Genomic DNA, 22761 nt, shown 5'->3' on the forward strand with positions numbered 1-22761 from the left:
TACACAGGAAGACACTAACAATATTCCAGTAATTAATTTTTACAGTGGGCTAGAAGAAGATAAATTATGTAACATCACAGTCACTAGTGAGATGGTTGTGAGGCAGATAGACAGACTGAAGCAAAATAAGTCGCCGGGTCCTGATGAGGTTTTTTCAAGGGTTCTTAAGGAATGCAAAATGGAACTCTGTGAACCATTAACTAATATTTTTAATTTATCTCTTCAAACAGGTGTAGTGTCTGATATGTGGAAGATGGCTAATGTAACTCCTATTTTTAAAACAGGGGACAAGTCGTTACCGTCAAATTACCGCCCAATAAGCCTGACCTCAATTGTAGGCAAATTACTAGAGTCAATTATAGCTGAGATTATAAGAAGCCATCTCGATAAGCATAGCTTGATTAATGATACTCAGCATGGATTCACAAGAGGCCGGTCTTGTCTAACTAATTTATTAACTTTCTTCAGTAAAGCTTTTGAGGCTGTTGACCACAATAAAGAATTTGATATTATTTACTTAGATTTTAGTAAGGCTTTTGATAGAGTTCCGCACCATAGACTGTTAAAGAAAGTGGCAGCCCATGGCATTGGGGGAAAAGTGCTCTCGTGGATCGAGTCATGGCTCACTGACAGGAAGCAGAGAGTGTCCATAAATGGGGTTAAATCCGAGTGGGGATCTGTAACAAGTGGCGTTCCACAGGGATCAGTCTTGGGCCCGTTGTTGTTTATAATATATATCAATGATCTTGATGAGGGAATTACTAGTGATATGAGCAAATTCGCCGATGACACAAAGATAGGTAGGATAATTGATTCAAACGTAGATGTTAGGGAACTTCAGGAGGACTTAAACAAACTCTATTCTTGGTCAGAAAAGTGGCAGATGCAGTTCAATGTAGATAAGTGCAAGGTTCTGAAGCTTGGGAGTGCCCATAACCCTAGTACTTATAAATTAAATGATGTAGAACTTAGCCATACAGATTGCGAAAAGGACTTGGGGGTTATGGTGAGCAGCAACCTTAAACCAAGACAGCAATGCCTAAGCGTACGTAATAAGGCAAATAGATTACTGGGATTTATATCAAGAAGTGTAAGCAACAGAAGTCCAGAGGTCATACTGCAGCTTTATACATCATTAGTAAGGCCTCACCTTGATTATGCAGCTCAGTTCTGGTCTCCGTATTACAAAATGGACATAAATTCGTTAGAAAACATTCAGCGTAGGATGACTAAATTAATACATAGCATCAGAAATCTTCCTTATGAAGAAAGATTGAAGACTCTTAAGTTACATTCACTTGTTAGACGAAGAATGAGGGGAGACCTGATCGAAGTGTATAAGTGGAAGATAGGTATTAATAAAGGGGATATTAATAAGGTCTTGAGGATGTCTCTCCAAGAGAGAACCCGCAGTAATGGATTTAAATTAGATAAGTTTAGATTTAGAAAGGACATAGGAAAGTATTGGTTTGGAAATAGGGTAGTTGATGAGTGGAACAGTCTACCTAGTTGGGTTATTGAGGCTAGGACTTTGGGTAGTTTCAAATCTAGGTTGGATAAGTACATGAGTGGGAAGGGTTGGATTTGAGTGGGACTTTCACATCAGAGCTTATTTCTTGGGTAGCATTGAAAATTGGGTTGGGTAAATGTTTTGTTAGTGGGATGAATTGTAAAGGACCTGCCTAGTATGGGCCAGCAGGCCTCCTGCAGTGTTCCTCCTTTCTTATGTTCTTATGTTCTTATGGAAGGCACTGGAGCCCGATATTTAGGTTTAAGGAGAAATGACGGGTAAGGAGGCTTTGCACCAGAGAGCGACTATTATGCTGGCCAACTGCCAGGTGTACTGATTATGCTGCCTTGTGGTAGTTGAGGGAAATATATGTAATTGAATAATTTTGTATTATGAATAATTTTGTCTTTGTATTGTAATAGAATTAAGGGGTTAGGATTAAAATAGTCTAATAACTAGGACAAATTGTCCTAGTTCTCAGATATTTTAAATTGGGGGAGAAAGGGGGATGTGATGTAGTCCAGCTGGGCTTGTGAGGTCTCTGGGGAGACCTAATTTAGCCTGCACTCTGAAGGAGGGGTGTTAATGTTGCAGTTTAAAAACTGTAGTGTAAAGCACCCTTCTGGCAAGACAGTGATGGAGTGAATGATGGTGAAAGTTTTTCTTTTTCGGGCCACCCTGCCTTGGTGGGAATCGGCCGGTGTGATAAAAAAAAAAAAAAAAAAAAAAAAAAAAAAATACCTTGCCTTGGCAAACGTCTGTAGCCACGCCCACGTCTGAGGTCTTTTGTTCTTGACGGCATCAGACCTAGGCGTCAGGTCGTACACGTGGTTGTGGAGGGAGCTTGGACCACCATAAAAGCCCAAGGAAGAGCATGATCAGGAGATTCGAGCGGAGCTGCTGCTGGGGTGCAGAGCTCCTGAGCAGAGATTCGAGTGGAGCTGCTGCTGGGGTGCAGAGCTCCTGAGCAGAGACTTCGAGCGGAGCTGCTGCTGGGGTGCAGGGGCTCGGGAGAAGGCTGCTGAAGTCTCTGGAGGAGACTGTTGGAGGCATTGGGCAGAGTACTGGCTTGGCGCAGTACTCGTGCTGTGTAGGTCTTGGGACCTGTGGCTTAGTTCCTGTGATGAACTGCCCTCTGAACTATATTGTAAGTTACATTCATTTTGGTCAAGTTGATTGTGTTCCCTGTCTCACTGCTTATGTGTACCACCCCATTTATCTAAACCACAATAATGTTCTCCTGTTCCCAAATATATTATTGTACAAGGACTTAATAATAAACTGTGTTTGAGTAGAATAGTAATATTCACTGTTCCCATTATTAGCTATTCCTATTTCTCATATTTTATTATGTTTATGTGAGTGAAGAGTGGGCGAGGCATATGTTAGTGAGTAGTGTAGAGTTAATGAGAGTGTCGTGGTGGTCACCACTGACCTGTCATTACCTACCTACCTCCGCATACCTCACTCCTACCACCTCGCCTGTCCCCTACCTACTGACTCCCTCCGCTTACCCCCATATTCCCCTAATCATTCCCCCCTACATGACAATGGTACATTGTACCATATGGTACAGGGACCCTAATGGAAATAAGTCTGTCTGACTTTTTTGGGTTATCCTACGTTCTCCAAACATATGCTGCTAAGTATGATATTCTATGCAACTTTATTTGTGTATACATGTACATTTTTGTGTATACATGTACCATATGGTACAATGTACCATATGGTACAATGTACTATATGGTACATGTACCATATGGTACAATGTACCATATGATACATGTACCATATGGTTCAAAACCACAGTATTCCTCTTCAGCTCCACTTCCATCAGTCTTAGAACTGTAAGTTGTGAAGAGGAGAGTCAGAATTCGCCCGGAGAGTGAGAGCTTCCTAGCCGCCAGGCATGAGGAACAAAGCTACTTTGGCGGTGTTCCCACAATGCCATGCGGGCGTCCAGATTTTTTCTATAGTGTGCACACTGATCACCCAGACCCATTCTCTCAGATGTAGGCCTATCAGCCTTCTCGCGCTAAATTTGATGCTGCTAAAATTTTGGCGTAGATCTACGGTTTGGACCCTGAACGTAAAGCCGTAGATCTACAAGACGGACCCTGAAAGGGTTAATCATAGTAGCGACACAAGATTATCCCTTCACTTTCTGTTTACTTACTATACTTTCCACACTTTAATATCAATCATTAACACATTCAACATTTGTGTATATACAGCTAGGGTAAGCAAATGACTGTCAATGGTATAGCAATGTGTAGTTACAGCAAAATTAGCAGTTACTAGCCTTCTTGTATGGGCTTTTAGCTAATTTTCCCCTAAAGTTGCACCATCATAAATGAATTTCATGGAGTGAATGACTGAAAATATGTAGCAATTTTGCAATAGTCGTATATCAAAAATGTTACAGAAGATCACATTTTAATTGACAGTCTACTGTACTTATATTTTTTATGCTGGAATTTGAAGTTATAACAAAAATGCTGGCATCCTGAAGGACTGCAAATCATATAAAAAATGAAGTGGAATTTCCCAAGGCAGCAACCCCAAGAAAGTGAATTATTAATAGCCAGTATGAAAGATGCAGCAAGCATGTTGTAAGCACTCTAGTATTACCACCCTCCCCTTTTTTTCCCATCGGATTTGCACGATTCACATGGGATAGCCAGGGCACCCTAAAAGACAATTTTGGCAAAACTGGTACAACATATCCCCAAAAGAGAGAAATTTGACTGTTGTGGCACCTATTAAAATAATGGAAAAAAAGTATTATTGAAACAACTCTTACTTTGTCAGTAAAGACGTCCCATATTTCAAGGATTGTAGACACTGAACAGCTTTCTCATCAGGATACTGGACCATATTGAGAGCTTTCTCAAATAATTTGAAATGAGTGATGCCTTCATGGACCTAAAATATAAATTGTAGGATATAAATAATGAACTACCAAAAGTAATACATAATGGATTTAACTTTCTAATAAGAGAACTTCATATTTTAAGTGGTCCCCAAATTCTCCCACTAAGGGCTCCCTTTCACACACACACATGCACACAAAAATCACATTCACCTTGTTTCATTTAATAACTTTTTCCACGTGTATGGGCATCACAATTTAAATGACCCTTCAAATTACCAACATCCATACCCCTCCTTCAGTGTGCAAGGACTGTACATTAATTCTCACATATTGAACTCAAGTTTAGTTAACTGGTTTACTCGAATCCCTTCATAAGTGTTACCTTGCTCACACTACAACAGCACCTTAGATCCTTAACCCTTTCACTGTCAAGACCCCTGCTCACAAACTTGCTCACAGTGTTGAAGAATTAAAAAAAAAAAAAAAAAAATCTTATGAAATGAGAGAGAATCTTTTCCCAATGGTAAAAGACACCAAAAGTATGAAATCTGATGGAAAACTTACGGAATTACGCTTTCACGAACTTAGTGGTCTCGGTGATATTTATGCATTGGCGATTTAGCCCACTTTGAGCCCTATTTTCGGCAATTTCATTGTTCCGGTTGACCAAACTCATAGCTATTTCACTAGAACTCCATTTGTTCTATCGAATGAGTACAAGAAACCGCCCATTTACCGATTTCAACTACCCAATAAGTGATCAGACATTGGTAATTTGGCCAATTTCATACACAATTCAAGTAAGGCCAATTTCAAAACAGGATCCAGAATTAACAATTCAGACATTCTTAGCACTAAAATAACATTTTCTCTATTCATTAGTCACGTCTCCAGGCCCCTCTTATATTATGCTTGCTTTCCATTTTGAAATTTTTTTTCACACAAAAAATAGATTTACTGTTATGCAGACTATTGATTATTGTAAAAATGGTATAAATAATATCAGCACATTTGTGAAAGCATATTTGACCCACCAGCTGATGTGAACTGGACACGTGATGTGATTTGTTCACTCTTGAACATCGTCAAAAATTGAACATTTCTTCTACTCTGAGCTCATTTTCAAGTTACTTTTAGTCTGTAAACCACTCAAAATCATATCATTTTTTGTAACATATCTCCCCATTCTATCAAATGAGACCAAGAAAATGAGAATACAACCATAAATACAATGGACCCCCGCTTTACGATCAGCTCCCAATGCGACCAATTATGTAAGTGTATTTATGTAAGTGCGTTTGTACGTGTATGTTTGGGGGTCTGAAATGGACTAATCTAATTCACAATATTCCTTATGGGACCAAATTCGTTCAGTAATGGTACCTGGAATGAAATAATATCGTAAACTGGGGGTCCACTGTACCATACAAAAATACACTGCAAAGTTGGTGTTTTAAACCAAAAACACGGTCTCAGTTTTTTCTCATTCACTGCATGCTGCAGGATTTTTTTTATACTGCACACACTGACCACCCAAGACCCATTCTCTCATATGTAGGCCTACCAGCTATCTCCCGCAAGATTGGATGTCGCTAGAATTTTGGTGTAGTATTGCAGGACCGACACTGACTTCAAAGCCGTAATATTACTGGACTGACAGTGAAAGGGTTAATGAAATTGAAAGAAAAAAAAAAAATTCTTTTCTTATGCCAAATCCAGGGCAAAAACCACATCCAGTATTAGACTCCAGCTTAAACGAGATGGGACTTACACAGTTGACAGCAAAGAAATGAGTGAGATACTGAAGTCCCAATATGACTCAGAATTTATAATCAGACTAGGAGTCGGCAATCTAAATGAATTTTTTATGACCAAGACTAAAAATATGGTTAACCCTTTCAGGGTTTCCGATGTACTAGTACGGCTTACGCACCAGGGTTATTGACATACTAGAACGCCTAAATTCTAGCGCCTTCAAATCTAGTGAGAGAAAGCTGGTAGGCCTACATATGAAAGAATGGGTCTATGTGGTCAGTGTGCACAGTATAAAAAAAAAATCCTGCAGCACACAGTGATAATGAGAAAAAAAAAAAATGCCGACAGTGTTTTTGGTTTAAAACAGCGACTTTGCAGTGTAATTTTTGTATGGTATTTATGGTTGTATTCTAGTTTTCCTGGTCTCATTTCACAGAATGGAAAACATATTACAGAAAGTGAGATGATTTTGATTGGTTTCATAATGATAAGTACCTTGAAATTGAGCTCAAAGTTGCAGAAATGTTCGATTTTTACCAAATTTCAAAAGTAAACAAATCATGCCAAGCATCCAATGCACGTCAACTGGCGAGTCTAATATTCTTCCACAAGTGCACTGACATTATTTATACCATATCTACACCATTTCTACACTAATGCAGTAGTCTGCATAACAGTAAATCTTCTATTTTTTGTGAGAATAAAAATTCAAAGTGGAAAGCAAAAGAGATGCAAGAGGGGTCTGGGGACGTGACTAATGGACAGAAAAAATGTTATTTTAGTGCCAGGAATGACTGTCTTGCTTATTTTGGACCCTATTTGGAAATTGGCATCGTCTGAAATTTATGTGAAACTGGCAAAATTGCCAATTTCTGACCACTTTATTGGATAGTTGAAATCTGTAAATGGGTGGTTTCTTGTACTCATTCGATAGAAAAAAATGGAGTTCTAGCGGAATAAATATGATTTTTGTTGACTAGTACACTGAAATTGGCCGAAAATAGGGCTCAAAGTGGGCAAAATCGCCAATGCGTAAACATTGTTGAGACCGCTAACTTCGTGAGAGCATAATTCAGCAAGTTTTCCATCAAATTTCATACTTTTGGTGTCATTTTGATCGGGAAAAGGTTCTCTATCATTTCATTAGAAAAAAAAATAATTTTTTCCTAAAAATTTTTGACCCTGAGAACGAGTTTAGGAGAGGGCCTCTTGACCGTGAAAGGGTTAATTCAAGAATGTTGGATATAATCCTAACACCACATGACTTTGAAAAAGCAATAAATGACATGCCCATGCACTATGCCCCAGGCTCAGACTCGTGGAATTGTGTTCATCAAGAACTGCAAGAAACCCCTTTCATGTGCCTTAAATATTCTAAGGAGTAGGAGTATAGACATAGGGGGTCATCCCATATTCACTAAAAACAACAGACATAGCCCAACTCCACAAAGGTGGCAGTAAAGCAATTACAAAGAATTACAGACTGATAGCATTAATGTTCCACATCACAAAAATCTTAGAAAGGGTTCTAAGAAGCTAGATCACTACTCAGTTGCACAACCCAGGGCAGCATGGGTTTAGGGCAGGTCGCTCCTGCTTCTCACAACTACTGGACCACTAAGACATGGTCTTAGATGCTCTGGAGGACAAACAAAATGCAAAAGTAGTACATGTATACATAAACTTTGTGAAAGTCTTTGACAAGTGCGATCATGGTGTAATAGCACACAAAGTGCTTGATAAAGAAATAACAGGAAAAGTTGGTAGATGGTTCTATAACTTCCTAATGAATAGAACACAAAGAGTAACAGTAAACAGAGTAAAGTCAGAGGTAACTACAGTGAAAAGCTCTGTTCCACAAGATACAGTACTCATTCCCATTCTGTTCCTCATCTTCACATCTGACATAGACAGAGATGTAAGCCACAGCACCATGTCCTCCTTTGCCTAAGATACCCAAATATGGATGACTGTGTCATCCATTGAAGACACTGCAAGTCTCCAAGTGGACATCAACCAAATATTTAAATGGTCTGCAGAAAACGATATGAAAATTTAATGAAGAATAATTTCAATTACTCCGATATGGAAAACTTGAGGAAATTAAAACTGTATTGGAGTATAAAACAAATTCCCACCATAAAATATAACGAAAAGCTAATGTGAAGGACCTGGGAGTAACAATGTCAGAGGATCTCACTTTCAAAGATCACAACAATGTATCTACCACATCTGCTAGGAAAATGATAGGACAGATAATGAGAACCTTCAAAACTAGGGATGCCAAGCCCATGATGATTCCCTTGAAATTGCTTGTTCTCTCCAGGTTGAAATACAGCCTCTCTTCACTTAACAACAGAGTTCCATTCCTAAGACTACGAAGGTAAACAAATTTGTCGCTAAGCAACGAGCATACTATAATGGTAGTGAGTTTGTGTCAACTATCTTTTAATGTCGCCGTTGCACCATTTATAACATTTTTAGGATATTTTTAAATGTTTATACAGTAGTGTACTATATGTTGTAATAAACAGAATTGAGGAAATCAGTTCTAATATACATTATTTAGGTATGCATACTGGTCAGACAGCCCATCATAAGTCCGAGTTGTCGGCAAACGAGTACGTCACTAAGTGAGGAGAGGCTGTATTTCTGTACACTAACGGATCTTTTCACTGCAGGCAAAACTGCAGACCCTGGAAAAATTGTACAGAGAACTTTACACAAATAACCCGCACATAGGAGAGAGGAGCTTACAACGGCGTTTCGGTCTCAACTGGACCATTTACAAAGACACACAGTGTGACTTTGTAAATGGTCCAAGTCAGACCGAAACATCATCGTCAGCTCCTCTCACCCATGTCTGGGTTATTTGTGTATTGTTCCAGTCATGGTATTGTGCCTTTATGTTATTCAGAGAACTTTCATGGCATGTATAAGTATGATAAAGCACCTAAATTACTGGTAACAGTTGAAGTCAATTTGTTTGTACTAGATGGACTGCAGGTGAGAAAGATACATGATAATATACATACACTTGGAAAATCCTAGAGGGAATAGTCCTAAATCTGTACACGAAAATCACTCCCTATGAAAGCAAAAGACTCGGCAGGAAATGCAACATCCCTCAATGAAAAGCAGGGGTGCCACGAGTATGCTAAGAGGCAACACAATAAGTGTCACGGGCCCAAGACTGTTCAACTGCCTTCCAGCATATATAAGGGAGATAACCAAGAGACCCCTTGCTATCTTCAAAAGGGCACCGGACAGGCACCTAAAGTCAGTACCTGACCAGACGGGCTATGATTCGTACGTTGGTTTGTGTGTGGCCAGCAGTAACAGCCTGGTTGATCAGGCCCTGATCCACTGCAAGGCTTGGTCACAGACTAGGCCGAGGGGGTGTTGTTCCCCGAAATTCTCTTCAGGTATACTCCAGTATTGAAAACTTGCCCATCCAACATTTCCCCTCTATTAATGTTGGTAGCATTACTGACAATATGTTAGGTAAAAGGACACAAGTGCAACTAATGTGACATTTTATTGTGCCAATGTTTCACTCTACAGGAGCTTGATAAAGCTCCTGGAGAGCGAAATGTTACAATAAAATGTCACATTAGTTGCACTTGTGTCCTTTTACTTAACATCTCCCCTCTTTTGTTCTTAACTACCAAGACCATTTGCTCTCCAGGCTCTCTCAACTTGTTGATCTCCTATTTCTTATTTTCAGCAAAATTTGCAATTGCTCACTGAATCTTTCATTTGCTCTCCATTTGCAATCTTCTGCATATAAAATAAATAATTTTCATTTAATTAAACATCTGCATTCTTAATAAAATTTGCTTCGATATGCTTCTTACATGAACATATAAAAAACTGAAAAAAGATACGAGTGAATGCACAGATATCTAGTATCAGGAAAGCAGCCTAAGAAGACAAGAGACTTTGGGAGTTTATGCTTATTCATCTATCATCATGGAAGACATCTTACAATAATGAATTTAAATCTTTATTAATATCACATTTATTTTAATGACATTAATCATATATGTATTTCAACCATATATAATACAGAATCCCTTATCCAAAATTCCAAAATCTGAAAGTTTTTTGAGTGTTGTCAGCAGCAATTACTCACTGATTACAGCATGTTTTGTGATTTGTGGTGTGAAGATATTGTTGAAAATGTTGAAAAGGCATATAGGTAATAGAGAAAAGAAAAAAAAAGGAAGCATTTATGTTTATATCACAGGAGGTCCAAGTTGTTGGAAAAACTTGACAGCAGTGTAAGTGTGATGTCTTCATGACTTAAGAAATCGTAATGACACGATTGCAAATAAACCATACCCCCGGCCGGGATTGAACCCGCGGTCATAGAGTCTCAAAACTCCAGCCCGTCGCGTTAGCCACTAGACCAGCTAGCCACAATAAGATTCATCCAAATATACCTAGTTGGATGAATCTTATTGTGGCTAGCTGGTCTAGTGGCTAACGCGACGGGCTGGAGTTTTGAGACTCTATGACCGCGGGTTCAATCCCGGCCGGGGGTATGGTTTAAGTGTGATGTGTCTGACTGAGGAATTTGGAGTTGGAACAACCCCTATCTACCACCTAAAGAAACAGGACAAATTGTTGAAGTTCTATGCTGAAGAACAGAATTTAATGAATAATAGAAAAACATTACACAGAAGGAAAATGAAGATCTTGATCATGTACTGATGGAGTGGATTCGTCAGCATCGAGTGAACATATCGCTTAGTTGTAGTGTCTGGGCTTGCATTTATCTTCTTTTCACGTTTTTATGGTACAGTACGGTACAGTACAGTGTTTAGACTTGGGTCCCATCCCCAAGCCATCCTATCTTATAGATGCAAATATAAAAATATTCCAAAATCCAAAAAACTTCTGGCCCCAAGCACTTTGGTTAAAGGATTCTCAACTGTATTACATTAACTATGCAGCCAGAGGTGAGGTTCTCTCTTTTATTATTTTTTTATTATCACACTGGCCGATTCCCACCAAGGCAGGGTGGCCCGAAAAAGAAAAACTTTCACCATCATTCACTCCATCACTGTCTTGCCAGAAGGGTGCTTTACACTACAGTTTTTAAACTGCAACATTAACACCCCTCCTTCAGAGTGCAGGCACTGTACTTCCCATCTCCAGGACTCAAGTCCGGCCTGCCGGTTTCCCTGAACCCCTTCATAAATGTTACTTTGCTCACACTCCAACAGCACGTCAAGTATTAAAAACCATTTGTCTCCATTCACTCCTATCAAACAAGCTCATGCATACCTGCTGGAAGTCCAAGCCCCTTGCACACAAAACCTCCTTTACCCCCTCTCTCCAACCTTTCCTAGGCCGACCCCTACCCCGCCTTCCTTCCACTACAGACTGATACACTCTTGAAGTCATTCTGTTTCGCTCCATTCTCTCTACATGTCCGAACCACCTCAACAACCCTTCCTCAGCCCTCTGGACAACAGTTTTGGTAATCCCGCACCTCCTCCTAACTTCCAAACTACGAATTCTCTGCATTATATTCACACCACACATTGCCCTCAGACATGACATCTCCACTGCCTCCAGCCTTCTCCTCGCTGCAACATTCTCTCTTCTATTATCTAATTACCTATTTGATTTTGTAGGGGCTAGCTCTAGCAGCCTCCATGGGGAAGTGGAACAGAATTCCTCCTCCGTAAGCCATGCGTGTTGTAAGAGGCGACTAAAATGCCAGGAGCAAGGGTCTAGTAACCCCTTCTCCTGTATATATTGCTAAATTTAAAAGGAGAAGCTTTTGTTTTTCCTTTTGGGCCACCCCGCCTCGGTGGGATACGGCCGGTGTGTTGAAAGAAAGAAAAGCTCTAGCAGCTTTTTGCTCTGCTTGGATGATTCATAGACACAATACAATACTGAGGTTTGACAATGTTATGCTTCAATTTTATACTAGTTACACATCAACTCACAGTACAGTATAAAATGAATTTAATTTTGCATTAAACTGATTTATAATGACATAACCAGTCAATTAAAACAAATTAGGTTGAAGTGAGAAATATTCTTGCCATCTAACAGGTGTTTAACCCCTAAACGGTCCAAACGCATATATATGTTCTTACGCGTAGCGCCCCAAACGTATATATACGTTTTAATTTTCCTGCCTCCAAATTTGGCATGATTGCCCTGAGATGCCTGGTCAGCATAGAATGGGACTTAACACTCGGTATGCACCATATTAAAAAATCTGGGACCACTTAGTACCTTGTGGGAGTGCCAGTTAAATTGAGTGCCAGCTAGAGCAAACAGTGTGGCAAACACCAAGGATTCACTGATGTAATGTCAGATTAACACTCCTCTTTTAAGAGGAAAGTGATGTTAACCCTAAGTTTAGGGTCTGTCGATCTCTGTCTATCTCTATATCTATCTATCTGTGTCTGTCTCTGTCTATCTGTGTCTGTCTCTATCTGTCTTTGCCTATTTATCTCTTTCAATCTGTCTCTGTCTATCTGTCTCAAAGGTACACATAAATACAAGTATACATAGTGCAAATTACCTAGGATAACCCAAAAAATCCAGACAAAGTGCTATACTCTGCTTGAAGATGTGAGTAAACGTCATGATGACGCAGTCTTGTGGCTCTCTCTGAGACAGAGAGCTAGATGGATAGACAGACAGGGAGCTTGACAGACGGACAAATAGACAGACAGGCATGTTTGTGTACCTGCGAAATCAAAGGGAGGGCGATGCTCATCAAATGACACCTCTAATCTTTTCTTATCAAGTGTTATCACTGCACCCTCGTGTATGCTCATCAAACGTCAGCTCTTATCAAATGTTTTCTTATGTCACTGTCAGGGGTGGACTTTGTTTTCCATGCTTCAAGGGAAATCGTCGTTGTCGTCTTCCTCCTCCTCCTCACATTTACTTCTTTTACAACTCCATCTATAAATATACTAAACAACCATGGTGACATTATACATACATGTCTAAGACCTACTTTTACTGGGAAGTACTCTCCCTCTCTTCTACACACCCTAACCTAAGCCTCACTATCCTCATAAAAACTCTTTACAGCATTTAGTAACTTACCACCTATTCCATATACTTGCAACATCTGCCACATTGCTCCCCTATCCATTCTATCATATGTCTTTTCTAAATCCATAAATGCAATAAAAACTTCCCTACCTTTATCTAAATACTGTTCACATATATGCTTCAATGTAAACACTTGATATACACATCCCCTACCCACTCTAAAACCTCCTTGCTCATCTGCAATCCTACATTCTGTCTTACCTCTAATTCTTTCAATAATAACCCTACCGTACACTTTTCCTGGTGTACTCAGTAAACTTATTCCTCTATAATTTTTACAATCTCTTTTGTCCCCCTTCCCTTTATATAAAGGGACTATACATGCTCTCTGCCAATCCCTAGGTACCTTCCCCTCTTTCATACATTTTTTAAACAAAAATACCAACCACTCCAACACTATATCCCCCCCTACTTTTAACATTTCTGTCATGATCCCATCAGTTCCAGCTGCTTTACCCCCTTTCATTCAACATAATGCCTCACGCACCTCCCCCACACTCACATCCTGCTCTTCTCCACTCCTACAAGATGGTATACCTCCCTGGCCAGTGCATGAAATTACTGCCTCCCTTTTTTTGTCGACATTTAAAAGTTCCTAAAAATATTCTCGCCATCTACCCAATACCTCCATCTCCCCATCTACTAACTCCCCTACTCTGTTTTTAACTGACATATCCATTCATTCCCTAGGCTTTCTTAACTTGTTTAACTCACTCCAAAATTTTTTCTTATTTTCATTAAAATTTCTTGACAGTGCCTCTCCCACTCTATCATCTGCTCTCCTTTTGTACTCTCTCACCACTCTCTTCACCTTTCTTTTACTCTCCATATACTCTACTCTTCGTATAGCACTTCTGCTTTGTAAAAACCTCTCATAAGCTACCTTTTTCTCTTTTATCACACCCTTTACTTCATCATTCCACCAATCAGTCCTCTTTCCTCCTGCACCCACCCTCCTATAACCACAAACTTCTGCCCCACATTCTAATACTGCATTTTTAAAACTATTCCAACCCTCTTAAAACCCCCCCCCCCTCACTACTCATACTTGCAACAGCCCACCTTTCTGCCAATAGTTGCTTATATCCCACCCAAACTTCCTCCTCCCTTAGTTTATACACTTTCACCTCCCTCTTACTTGATGTCATTTTCCTCTTGTCCCATCTACCTCTTATTCTAACTGTAGCTACAACTAAATAATGATCTGATATATCAGTTGCCCCTCTATAAACGTGTACATCCTGGAACCTACCCATCAACCTTTTATCCACCAATACATAATCTAACAAACTACTTTCATTATGCGCTATATCATACCTTGTATATTTATTTATCCTCTTTTTCATAAAATATGTATTACTTATTACCAAACCTTTTTCTACACATAGCTCAATTAAAGGCTCCCCATTTTCATTTACCCCTGGCACCCCAAATTTACCTACTACTCCCTCCACAACATTTTTACCCACTTTAGCATTGTATATTAATATTGTACATTAATTAAGTCTGGGATGGGGAACCAGGGCTACCTACACCTGACTTCCTACAAATAAGTACTATTCACCTCTCACCCAACATTAAGACTACAAATATTTTAAAGTAATGAATGAACTGTGTATGTATTTTACTTTTTATTGTGCTTTTAATGCCTAGTTCTATTACTAACGTAATATAAGTTGGTGTAAACTTGCTGTTTGGCATTTATATGCATTTACAAGTGGAAAAAATGACGTTCTGCTTTCCGGTGATAGCCTGGAACTTAACCTGCCATATAAGTGGGACCCTACTGTATATGCATTTTATTGCTCTGGGGCGCTTTAAATGTTGTTGTATATTATGTGTGGGTGGGGTGGCCTGGCTGGCTACCATACCTCCCACACCCGATTTCTTACTATAAATACTACTTGCCTTTCACCTTACATTAAGACTACAAATATTTTAAGGTAAGTAATGAGTGTACTGTGTGTGTATTTTACTTTTTATTGCTTTTAATGCCTAGTTCTATTGCTAACTTAATATATGTTAGTGTAAATGTGTTATCTGGCATTTATGTGCATTTATAAGTGGAAAAATGGCATTCTGCTCTCCACTGATGTCTGCTTTCCAACGGTAGCCTGGAACTTAACCTGCCATATAAGTTGAGCCCTACTATATAAATTATTTATATGTCCCAGCAATGGTTTTGGAAGTATACGAAACTCCTTGAAGTACAGTGTCAGACAAGAGTGTCACTCTACACTGCTGGTGGTGCAGTCACTCATTAGTTCTAATCGTGCACTGCTCCCAGTGAACCTTGACATATGTTTTTTTATTTGTTGTTACTGCTATATCTATCTGTCTGTCAGTCTAGTTTTGTCTTTGTCTCTGTCTCTGCTGTCTGTCTGTCTCTGCTCTCTGCTCTCTCTCTCTCTCTCAGAGAGAGCTGCTCATGAACCAACAGGTACTACACACGCTGCATAATCGTCACATCTGAACAAATGGAAATGCATATTACTTGCCAGTCATGCTTATGCCTTATATCAACCAGCACAGTATAGCACTTTGTCTGGCTTTTTTGGGTTATCCTAGGCAATTACACTATGTATGATACCTGTACCTAAATAAGCTTAGTCCTTGATTCTGGTTTATGATTGTCTCTGGGACAAAGGCAGACAGACAGAGATGGAGAGAGCTAGCCAGTTAACCAGCCGGCTTGCTGAACACATATTACATTACAGAATCGGTTCTCTTTACTTAGGTCATAGGTTAGAGGACATTCTGAAAGGATGAGACTACCAGTGGTATCAAAACTGAAAGGGTGTTGCACATGGGTTATTATCTAGGTTTTTGATATTTCCTCGACCACTTGTAGCCACGTCCATCTCCAAGCTACTAAGCTCAGGGTCAACATCACTCTCTTCTTAAAAGTGGAGTATTAATACGACATGGCATTAGTGAATCCCTGGGGTTTGCCAAGCTATTTGCTCTAGCTGGCACTCAGTTGAACTGGTGCTCCCATAATGTACTAAGTTGTCCTAGATTTAATACTATGCACAATGAGTGTCAAGACCCATTCTATACTGCCTAGGCCTAATAGGGCTATCGTGCCAAATTTGGAGGCAGGAAGAATAAAACGTTGATCTACATTCGGAGCGCTAGCAGTAATAACATATATCAATGTTTGGACATTATATATTAATGTTTGAAGGGTAACCAATACTTAGGAGAAGAAACTTGAGATAAAGTTTTGACCCATCCTGGACCATTATCGAGTAAAAAATTTGCAGCACTGCAATAAAGCATTTAGAAACCTATAAGACACATGAAAAAATAGCGCTCAAGGTATTTAGTAACCCTTTACCTCTGGAGAGAGAACATCTCTTTCAGTATCCATAGAATCCTCTGCAGAGCTATTTTCGGCATCTTCATCACCTGGGATATTCCCACATTCATCCCAATCATCATCATCATCATCATCTGGGAAACAATAAATTGTACATATTACATATGTCAATGGTCCTGAGAATCATCAACCCTACATGACCCAGTCTCAGACCATGCTGGTCTACGGTAGAGCCTGGACAGACTCTACCATAGACCAGCTAGACAAGACCAAGCTTCCACTCAGAAAAGTCACTGGGGGTGGCAACTGCTGACTCTGGGGAAGTGGGGAAGGAAGTCCACCTGAGGTGACACAAGTGGACTCCTGGAGACACTGGACCGGGGAAGGCACCGCTGACCTTAGGTAAGTGGGGAAGGGGAGACATCCGGGAGCGAACGGATGGATTCCTGGATACATGAACTGTAGACTAATGAAAGTAAAATCTAATGTTATTTATGTACACCCTTCGGGGTAGCCCAGTGGTGAGAGGCGTGACTCTCACCACTGGGGTCCAGGGTTTGAAACCCGGAAGAACTACTAGAAAAGAAAATATCGAAACTGTAGGCCAGTGGTGAGAGACGCGAATCTCACCGCTGGTGTCTGGGGTACGAGATTTGGACGAACTACTTAAAAAAAAAAAAAAAAACTGTAGCGCGGTAGTAAGTGCCACGCTTCTCACCATCGGTGCCCAGTGTAGAGACATGCACGAACTACTAAAAAAAAAAAAAAAAAGAAAATCGAAACTGTAGGCCAGTAGTGAGAGACGCAACTCTCACTGGTGTCCGGGGTACGAGAACTGGACGAACTACTTAAAAAAAAAAAAAACTGTAGTGCAGTAGTAAGTATCACGCTTCTCACCACCAGTGCCCGGTGTAGACATGCACAAACTAATGGAAAAAAAATTGAAACTGTAGGGCAGTGGTGAGAGGCGCTACTTTCACCACTGGTGTCCGGGGTACGAGAACCGGACAAACTACTTAAAAAAAACCAAAAAAACTGTAGCGCAGTAGTAAGTGCCACGCTTCTCACCACTGGTGCCCGGTGTAGAGACAAGCACGAACTACTGAAAAAAAATATAAAAAAATATATTTGTTGCTGTTGCCCAGCGGTGAGAGGAGCGACTCTCATTGCTGAGGTCCAGGGAATAAAGCCTGGGCTTTAATATAAAAAAAATTATAAGGAGACGTGTCAGCCAGGCTGTAAGATGCTCTGCTAAAATTATTTCTGTCACTAAATCAGGTCTCTCGAATTGGTAAAATTTTGCTGGGTCACCCTCTGGAGAAGGCCCGGGCCGGAAGTACCGGCGAATCAACATGAATGAATGAATATTATCATCATCTCAATGCATATTTCTCATCAAGGCAGGGTAACCCAAAGAAGAAAACTCATTCACTTAATTGTGATTTTTCCAGAAGTATGCTAACATCACAATCAGATTACCCTTTTAACTGCAACATTCCACCCCTATTTTGGAGCAAAGGCGTTGCCCTTTCCACCTCCAGGACCTAAGCGATTTCCCTTGAATCCTTACATAAAAGCTACCCTGTTCACACTAACAGGACAGCAATTAACCCTTTCATTGTCACTCACTTAGACCTATATTACTGATGCAAGCATTGCTCACCAAAGTCTGTGTATCAAGAGTGAGAGAAGGGACCCCGCTTTACAGTGTTTGGCTAATACAGACATTTCAAATTATGACCAAAACTCGTAATACAGCTCCACCCCTCCCGCCTAACTAGCTAGTAAGGCCTCCACGCGCCACTGTTTACACCCTCTGTGAGCTCCACTTCTCTCCACTATATCTTGAAACTTTCCAAAATTTCAAGTGTCTGAAAGTTACTGCGTATTACAGTAGACCATTATTTAGCTTGAGTTGATTTGGCACGATTTGAGTATAGCACGATTGAAGAATTGCAGCACAATTTTATGTAACACGTCATATGATGAATTTAACACGGTTCAGTTTGCGGAAAGGTAAAAAAAAACTTCCCTTGTCCTCAAGCAGCCACCTTGTTGTGGTTCAGCTGGGAGACCTCCTGCCGTCCCCAGCCACCCTCCGACACCACCCCAACATCAAAGCATTTGTACTTCATACGTGTCCAGTCCAACTTCTCAGCTACAAGCTCGTGATTGTGAATTGTGTTTTGATCTTTTAATTGCTATATCTTGTATCTACCAAGCAGTCATGATACCCAGTAAGCATACCAGTGTTGCTCAAAGTGACAAGAAAAGGTATAAACATTTTTTTTTTTTTTAACAAGTCGGCCGTCTCCCACCGAGGCAGGGTGACCCCAAAAAGAAAGAAAATCCCCAAAAAGAAAATACTTTCACCATCATTCAACACTTTCACCACACTCGCACATTATCACTGTTTTTGCAGAGGTGCTCAGAATACAACAGTTTAGAAGCATACACATATAAAGATACACAACATATCCCTCCAAACTGCCAATATCCCAAACCCCTCCTTTAAAGTGCAGGCATTGTACTTCCCATTTCCAGGACTCAAGTCTGACTATATGAAAATAACCGGTTTCCCTGAATCCCTTCACTAAATATTACCCTGCTCACACTCCAACAGATCGTCAGGTCCCAAGTACCATTCGTCTCCATTCACTCCTATCTAACATGCTCATGCACGCTTGATGGAAGTCCAAGCCCCTTGCCCACAAAACCTCCTTTACCCCCTCTCTTCATCCCTTTTGAGGACGACCCCTACTCCGCCTTCCTTCCCCTATAGATTTATATGCTTTCCATGCTATTCTACTTTGATCCATTCTCTCTAAATGACCAAACCACCTCAGCAACCCCTCTTCTGCCCTCTGACTAATACTTTTATTAATTCCACACTTTTTCCTAATTTCCACACTCCGAATTTTCTGCATAATATTTACACCACACATTGCCCTTAAACAGGACATCTCCACTGCCTCCAACCGTCTCCTTGCTGCTGCATTTACCACCCAAGCTTCACACCCATATAAGAGTGTTGGTACTACTATACTTTCATACATTCCCTTCTTTGCCTCCATAGATAACGTTTTTTGACTCCACATATACCTCAACGCACCACTCACCTTTTTTCCCTCATCAATTCTATGATTAACCTCATCCTTCATAAATCCATCCACCAACACGTCAACTCCCAAGTATCTGAAAACATTCACTTCTTCCATACTCCTCCTCCCCAATTTGATATCCAATTTTTCTTTATCTAAATCATTTGACACTCTCATCACCTTACTCTTTTCTATGTTCACTTTCAACTTTCTACCTTTACACATTCCCAAACTCATCCACTAACCTTTGCAATTTTTCTTTAGAATCTCCCATAAGCACAGTATCATCAGCAAAAAGTAACTGTGTCAATTCCCATTTTGAATTTGATTCCCCAAAATTTAATCCCACCCCTCTCCCGAACACCCTAGCATTTACTTCCTTTACAACCCCATCTATAAATATATTAAACAACCATGGTGACATTACACATCCATGTCTAAGACCTACTTTTACTGGGAAGTAGTCTCCCTCTCTTCTACACACCCTAACCTGAGCCTCACTATCCTCATAAAAACTCTTTACAGCATTTAATAACTTACCACCTATTCCATATACTTGCAACATCTCCCACATTGCTCCTCTATCCACTCTATCATATGCCTTTTCTAAATCCATAAATGCAATAAAAACTTCCCTACCTTTATCTAAATACTGTTCACATATATGCTTCAATGTAAACACTTGATCTACACATCCCCTACCCACTCTGAAACCTCCTTGCTTATCCACAATCCTACATTCTGTCTTACCTCTAATTCTTTCAATTATAACCCTACCGTACACTTTTCCTGGTATATTCAGTAAACTTATTCCTCTATAATTTTTACAGTCTCTTTTGTCCCCTTTCCCTTTATATAAAGGGACTATACATGCTCTCCGCCAATCCCTAGGTACCTTCCCCTCTTTCATACATTTATTAAACAAAAGTACCAACCACTCCAACACTATATCCCCCCTGATTTTAACATTTCTGTCATGATCCCATCAGTTCCAGCTGCTTTACCCCCTTTCATTTTACGTAATGCCTCACGTACCTCCCCCACACTTACATTCTGCTCTTCTTCACTCCTAAAAGATGGTATACCTCCCTGACCAGTGCATGAAATTACTGCCTCCCTTTCTTCCTTAACATTTAAAAGTTCCTCAAAATATTCTCGCCATCTACCTAATACCTCCATCTCCCCATCTACTAACTCCCCTACTCTGTTTTTAACTGACAAATCCATACTTTCCCTAGGCTTTCTTAACTTGTTTAACTCACTCAAAAATTTTTTCTTATTTTCATTAAAATTTCTTGACAGTGCCTCTCCCACTCTATCATCTGCTCTCCTTTTGCACTCTCTCACCACTCTCTTTACCTTTCTTTTACTCTCCATATACTCTGCTCTTCTTATAACACTTCTGCTTTGTAAAAACCTCTCATAAGCTACCTTTTTCTCTTTTATCACACCCTTTACTTCATCATTCCACCAATCACTCCTCTTTCCTCCTGGCCCCACCCTCCTATAACCACAAACTTCTGCCCCACATTCTAATACTGCATTCTTAAAACTATTCCAACCCTCTTCAACCCCCCCACTACTCATCTTTGCACTAGCCCACCTTTCTGCCAATAGTCGCTTATATCTCACCCGAACTTCCTCCTCCCTTAGTTTATACACTTTCACCTCCCTCTTACTTGTTGCTGCCACCTTCCTCTTTTCCCATCTACCTCTTACTCTAACTGTAGCTACAACTAAATAATGATCCGATATATCAGTTGCCCCTCTATAAACATGTACATCCTGGAGCCTACCCATCAACCTTTTATCCACCAATACATAAACATTTAAGTCTTAGAATTAACGAAGGAAACAAAGATATTAGACAAGACATCCTGTGGCCATAATGAAGTGTTACTTTGTACACATAAAAAAGGGTAAACATAAGTTTGTGTGACTGACTGATTGACTGGCTGCTTACTGAATGACTGAGTGACTAACTTACTGAGCGACTTGACTGAGTTACTGAATGATTTGACTGACTTACTGAATGATTTGACTAACTGAATGACCTGACTGACTTACTGAATGACTTGACAGACTTACTGAATGACTTGATTGACTTACTGAATGAATTGACCGACTTACTGAATGACTTGACTGGCTTACTGAACGACTTGACTGACTTACTGACTTGACTGACTTACTGAATGACTTGACTGACTTTTGAATGACTTGACTGACTTTTGAATGACTTGACTGATTTACTGACTGACTTGACTGACTTACTGAATGACTTGACTGACTTACTGAATGAATTGACTGACTTACTGAATGACTTGACTGATTTACTGAATGACTTGACTGAATTACTGAGTGACTTGACTGACTTACTGAATCACTTGACTGACTTCCTGAACGACTTGATTGACTTACTAAATGACTTGACTGACTTACTAAATGACTTGATTGCTGAATGATAAAGGTAAGACACTCCAGTACAACCAACAACTTCAGTACCAGAACCTCTACCATCCACCTAAGCCCAGTACGGCCACAACATAACTCTCCACTCTCTTTACAATCATTCACAAACACCAGCACCCACAATTTAAGGTAAGAAATACTATTATTTCTATTACATTTGTAGTCCTAAACAGTAAAAGCAACATAATACATCACAACAATGAACTACAATTACATATTCACTTTTATTTTTGTAAGATGTGGAGGCCTAAAAAAAAAGTTGTTCGGCTTTTTTGGGGCTCTCAGGAATGTAACCATATTTTTCCCATAAGTTTTTCAGTTCATCTAACAGTTTTACCTAACACGGTGTTTTCAGGAACATAACTACCGTGTAAATAACGGTCTACTGTATGTATGTATGTATATGTATGTATGTATGTATATATATATATATATATATATATATATATATTTTATATTATTTTTTTTTTTTTTTTTTTTTTTTTTTTTTTTTTTTTTTTTTATCACACCGGCCGATTCCCACCAAGGCAGGGTGGCCCGAAAAAGAAAAACTTTCACCATCATTCACTCCATCACTGTCTTGCCAGAAGGGTGCTTTACACTACAGTTTTTAAACTGCAACATTAACACCCCT

General features: G+C 39.8%; 1 protein-coding gene across 2 annotated transcripts in view; it reads right to left on the reverse strand.

The window, feature by feature from the left end:
• Positions 1–22761, reverse strand: part of LOC128696539 (HEAT repeat-containing protein 3) — a 109701-nt gene that overhangs the window by 44966 nt on the left and 41974 nt on the right. For both annotated transcript variants that reach the window (XM_053787829.1, XM_053787831.1), the window contains 2 exons: positions 16576–16691; positions 4314–4435 (listed from right to left, as the gene is read on the reverse strand). In XM_053787829.1, coding sequence (XP_053643804.1) covers positions 4314–4435; positions 16576–16691 — 238 coding nt within the window. The remainder of the gene's footprint in view (positions 1–4313; positions 4436–16575; positions 16692–22761) is intronic.

Source organism: Cherax quadricarinatus, chromosome 47 (assembly GCF_038502225.1).
Source record: "Cherax quadricarinatus isolate ZL_2023a chromosome 47, ASM3850222v1, whole genome shotgun sequence".
Classification (NCBI taxonomy): domain Eukaryota; kingdom Metazoa; phylum Arthropoda; class Malacostraca; order Decapoda; family Parastacidae; genus Cherax; species Cherax quadricarinatus.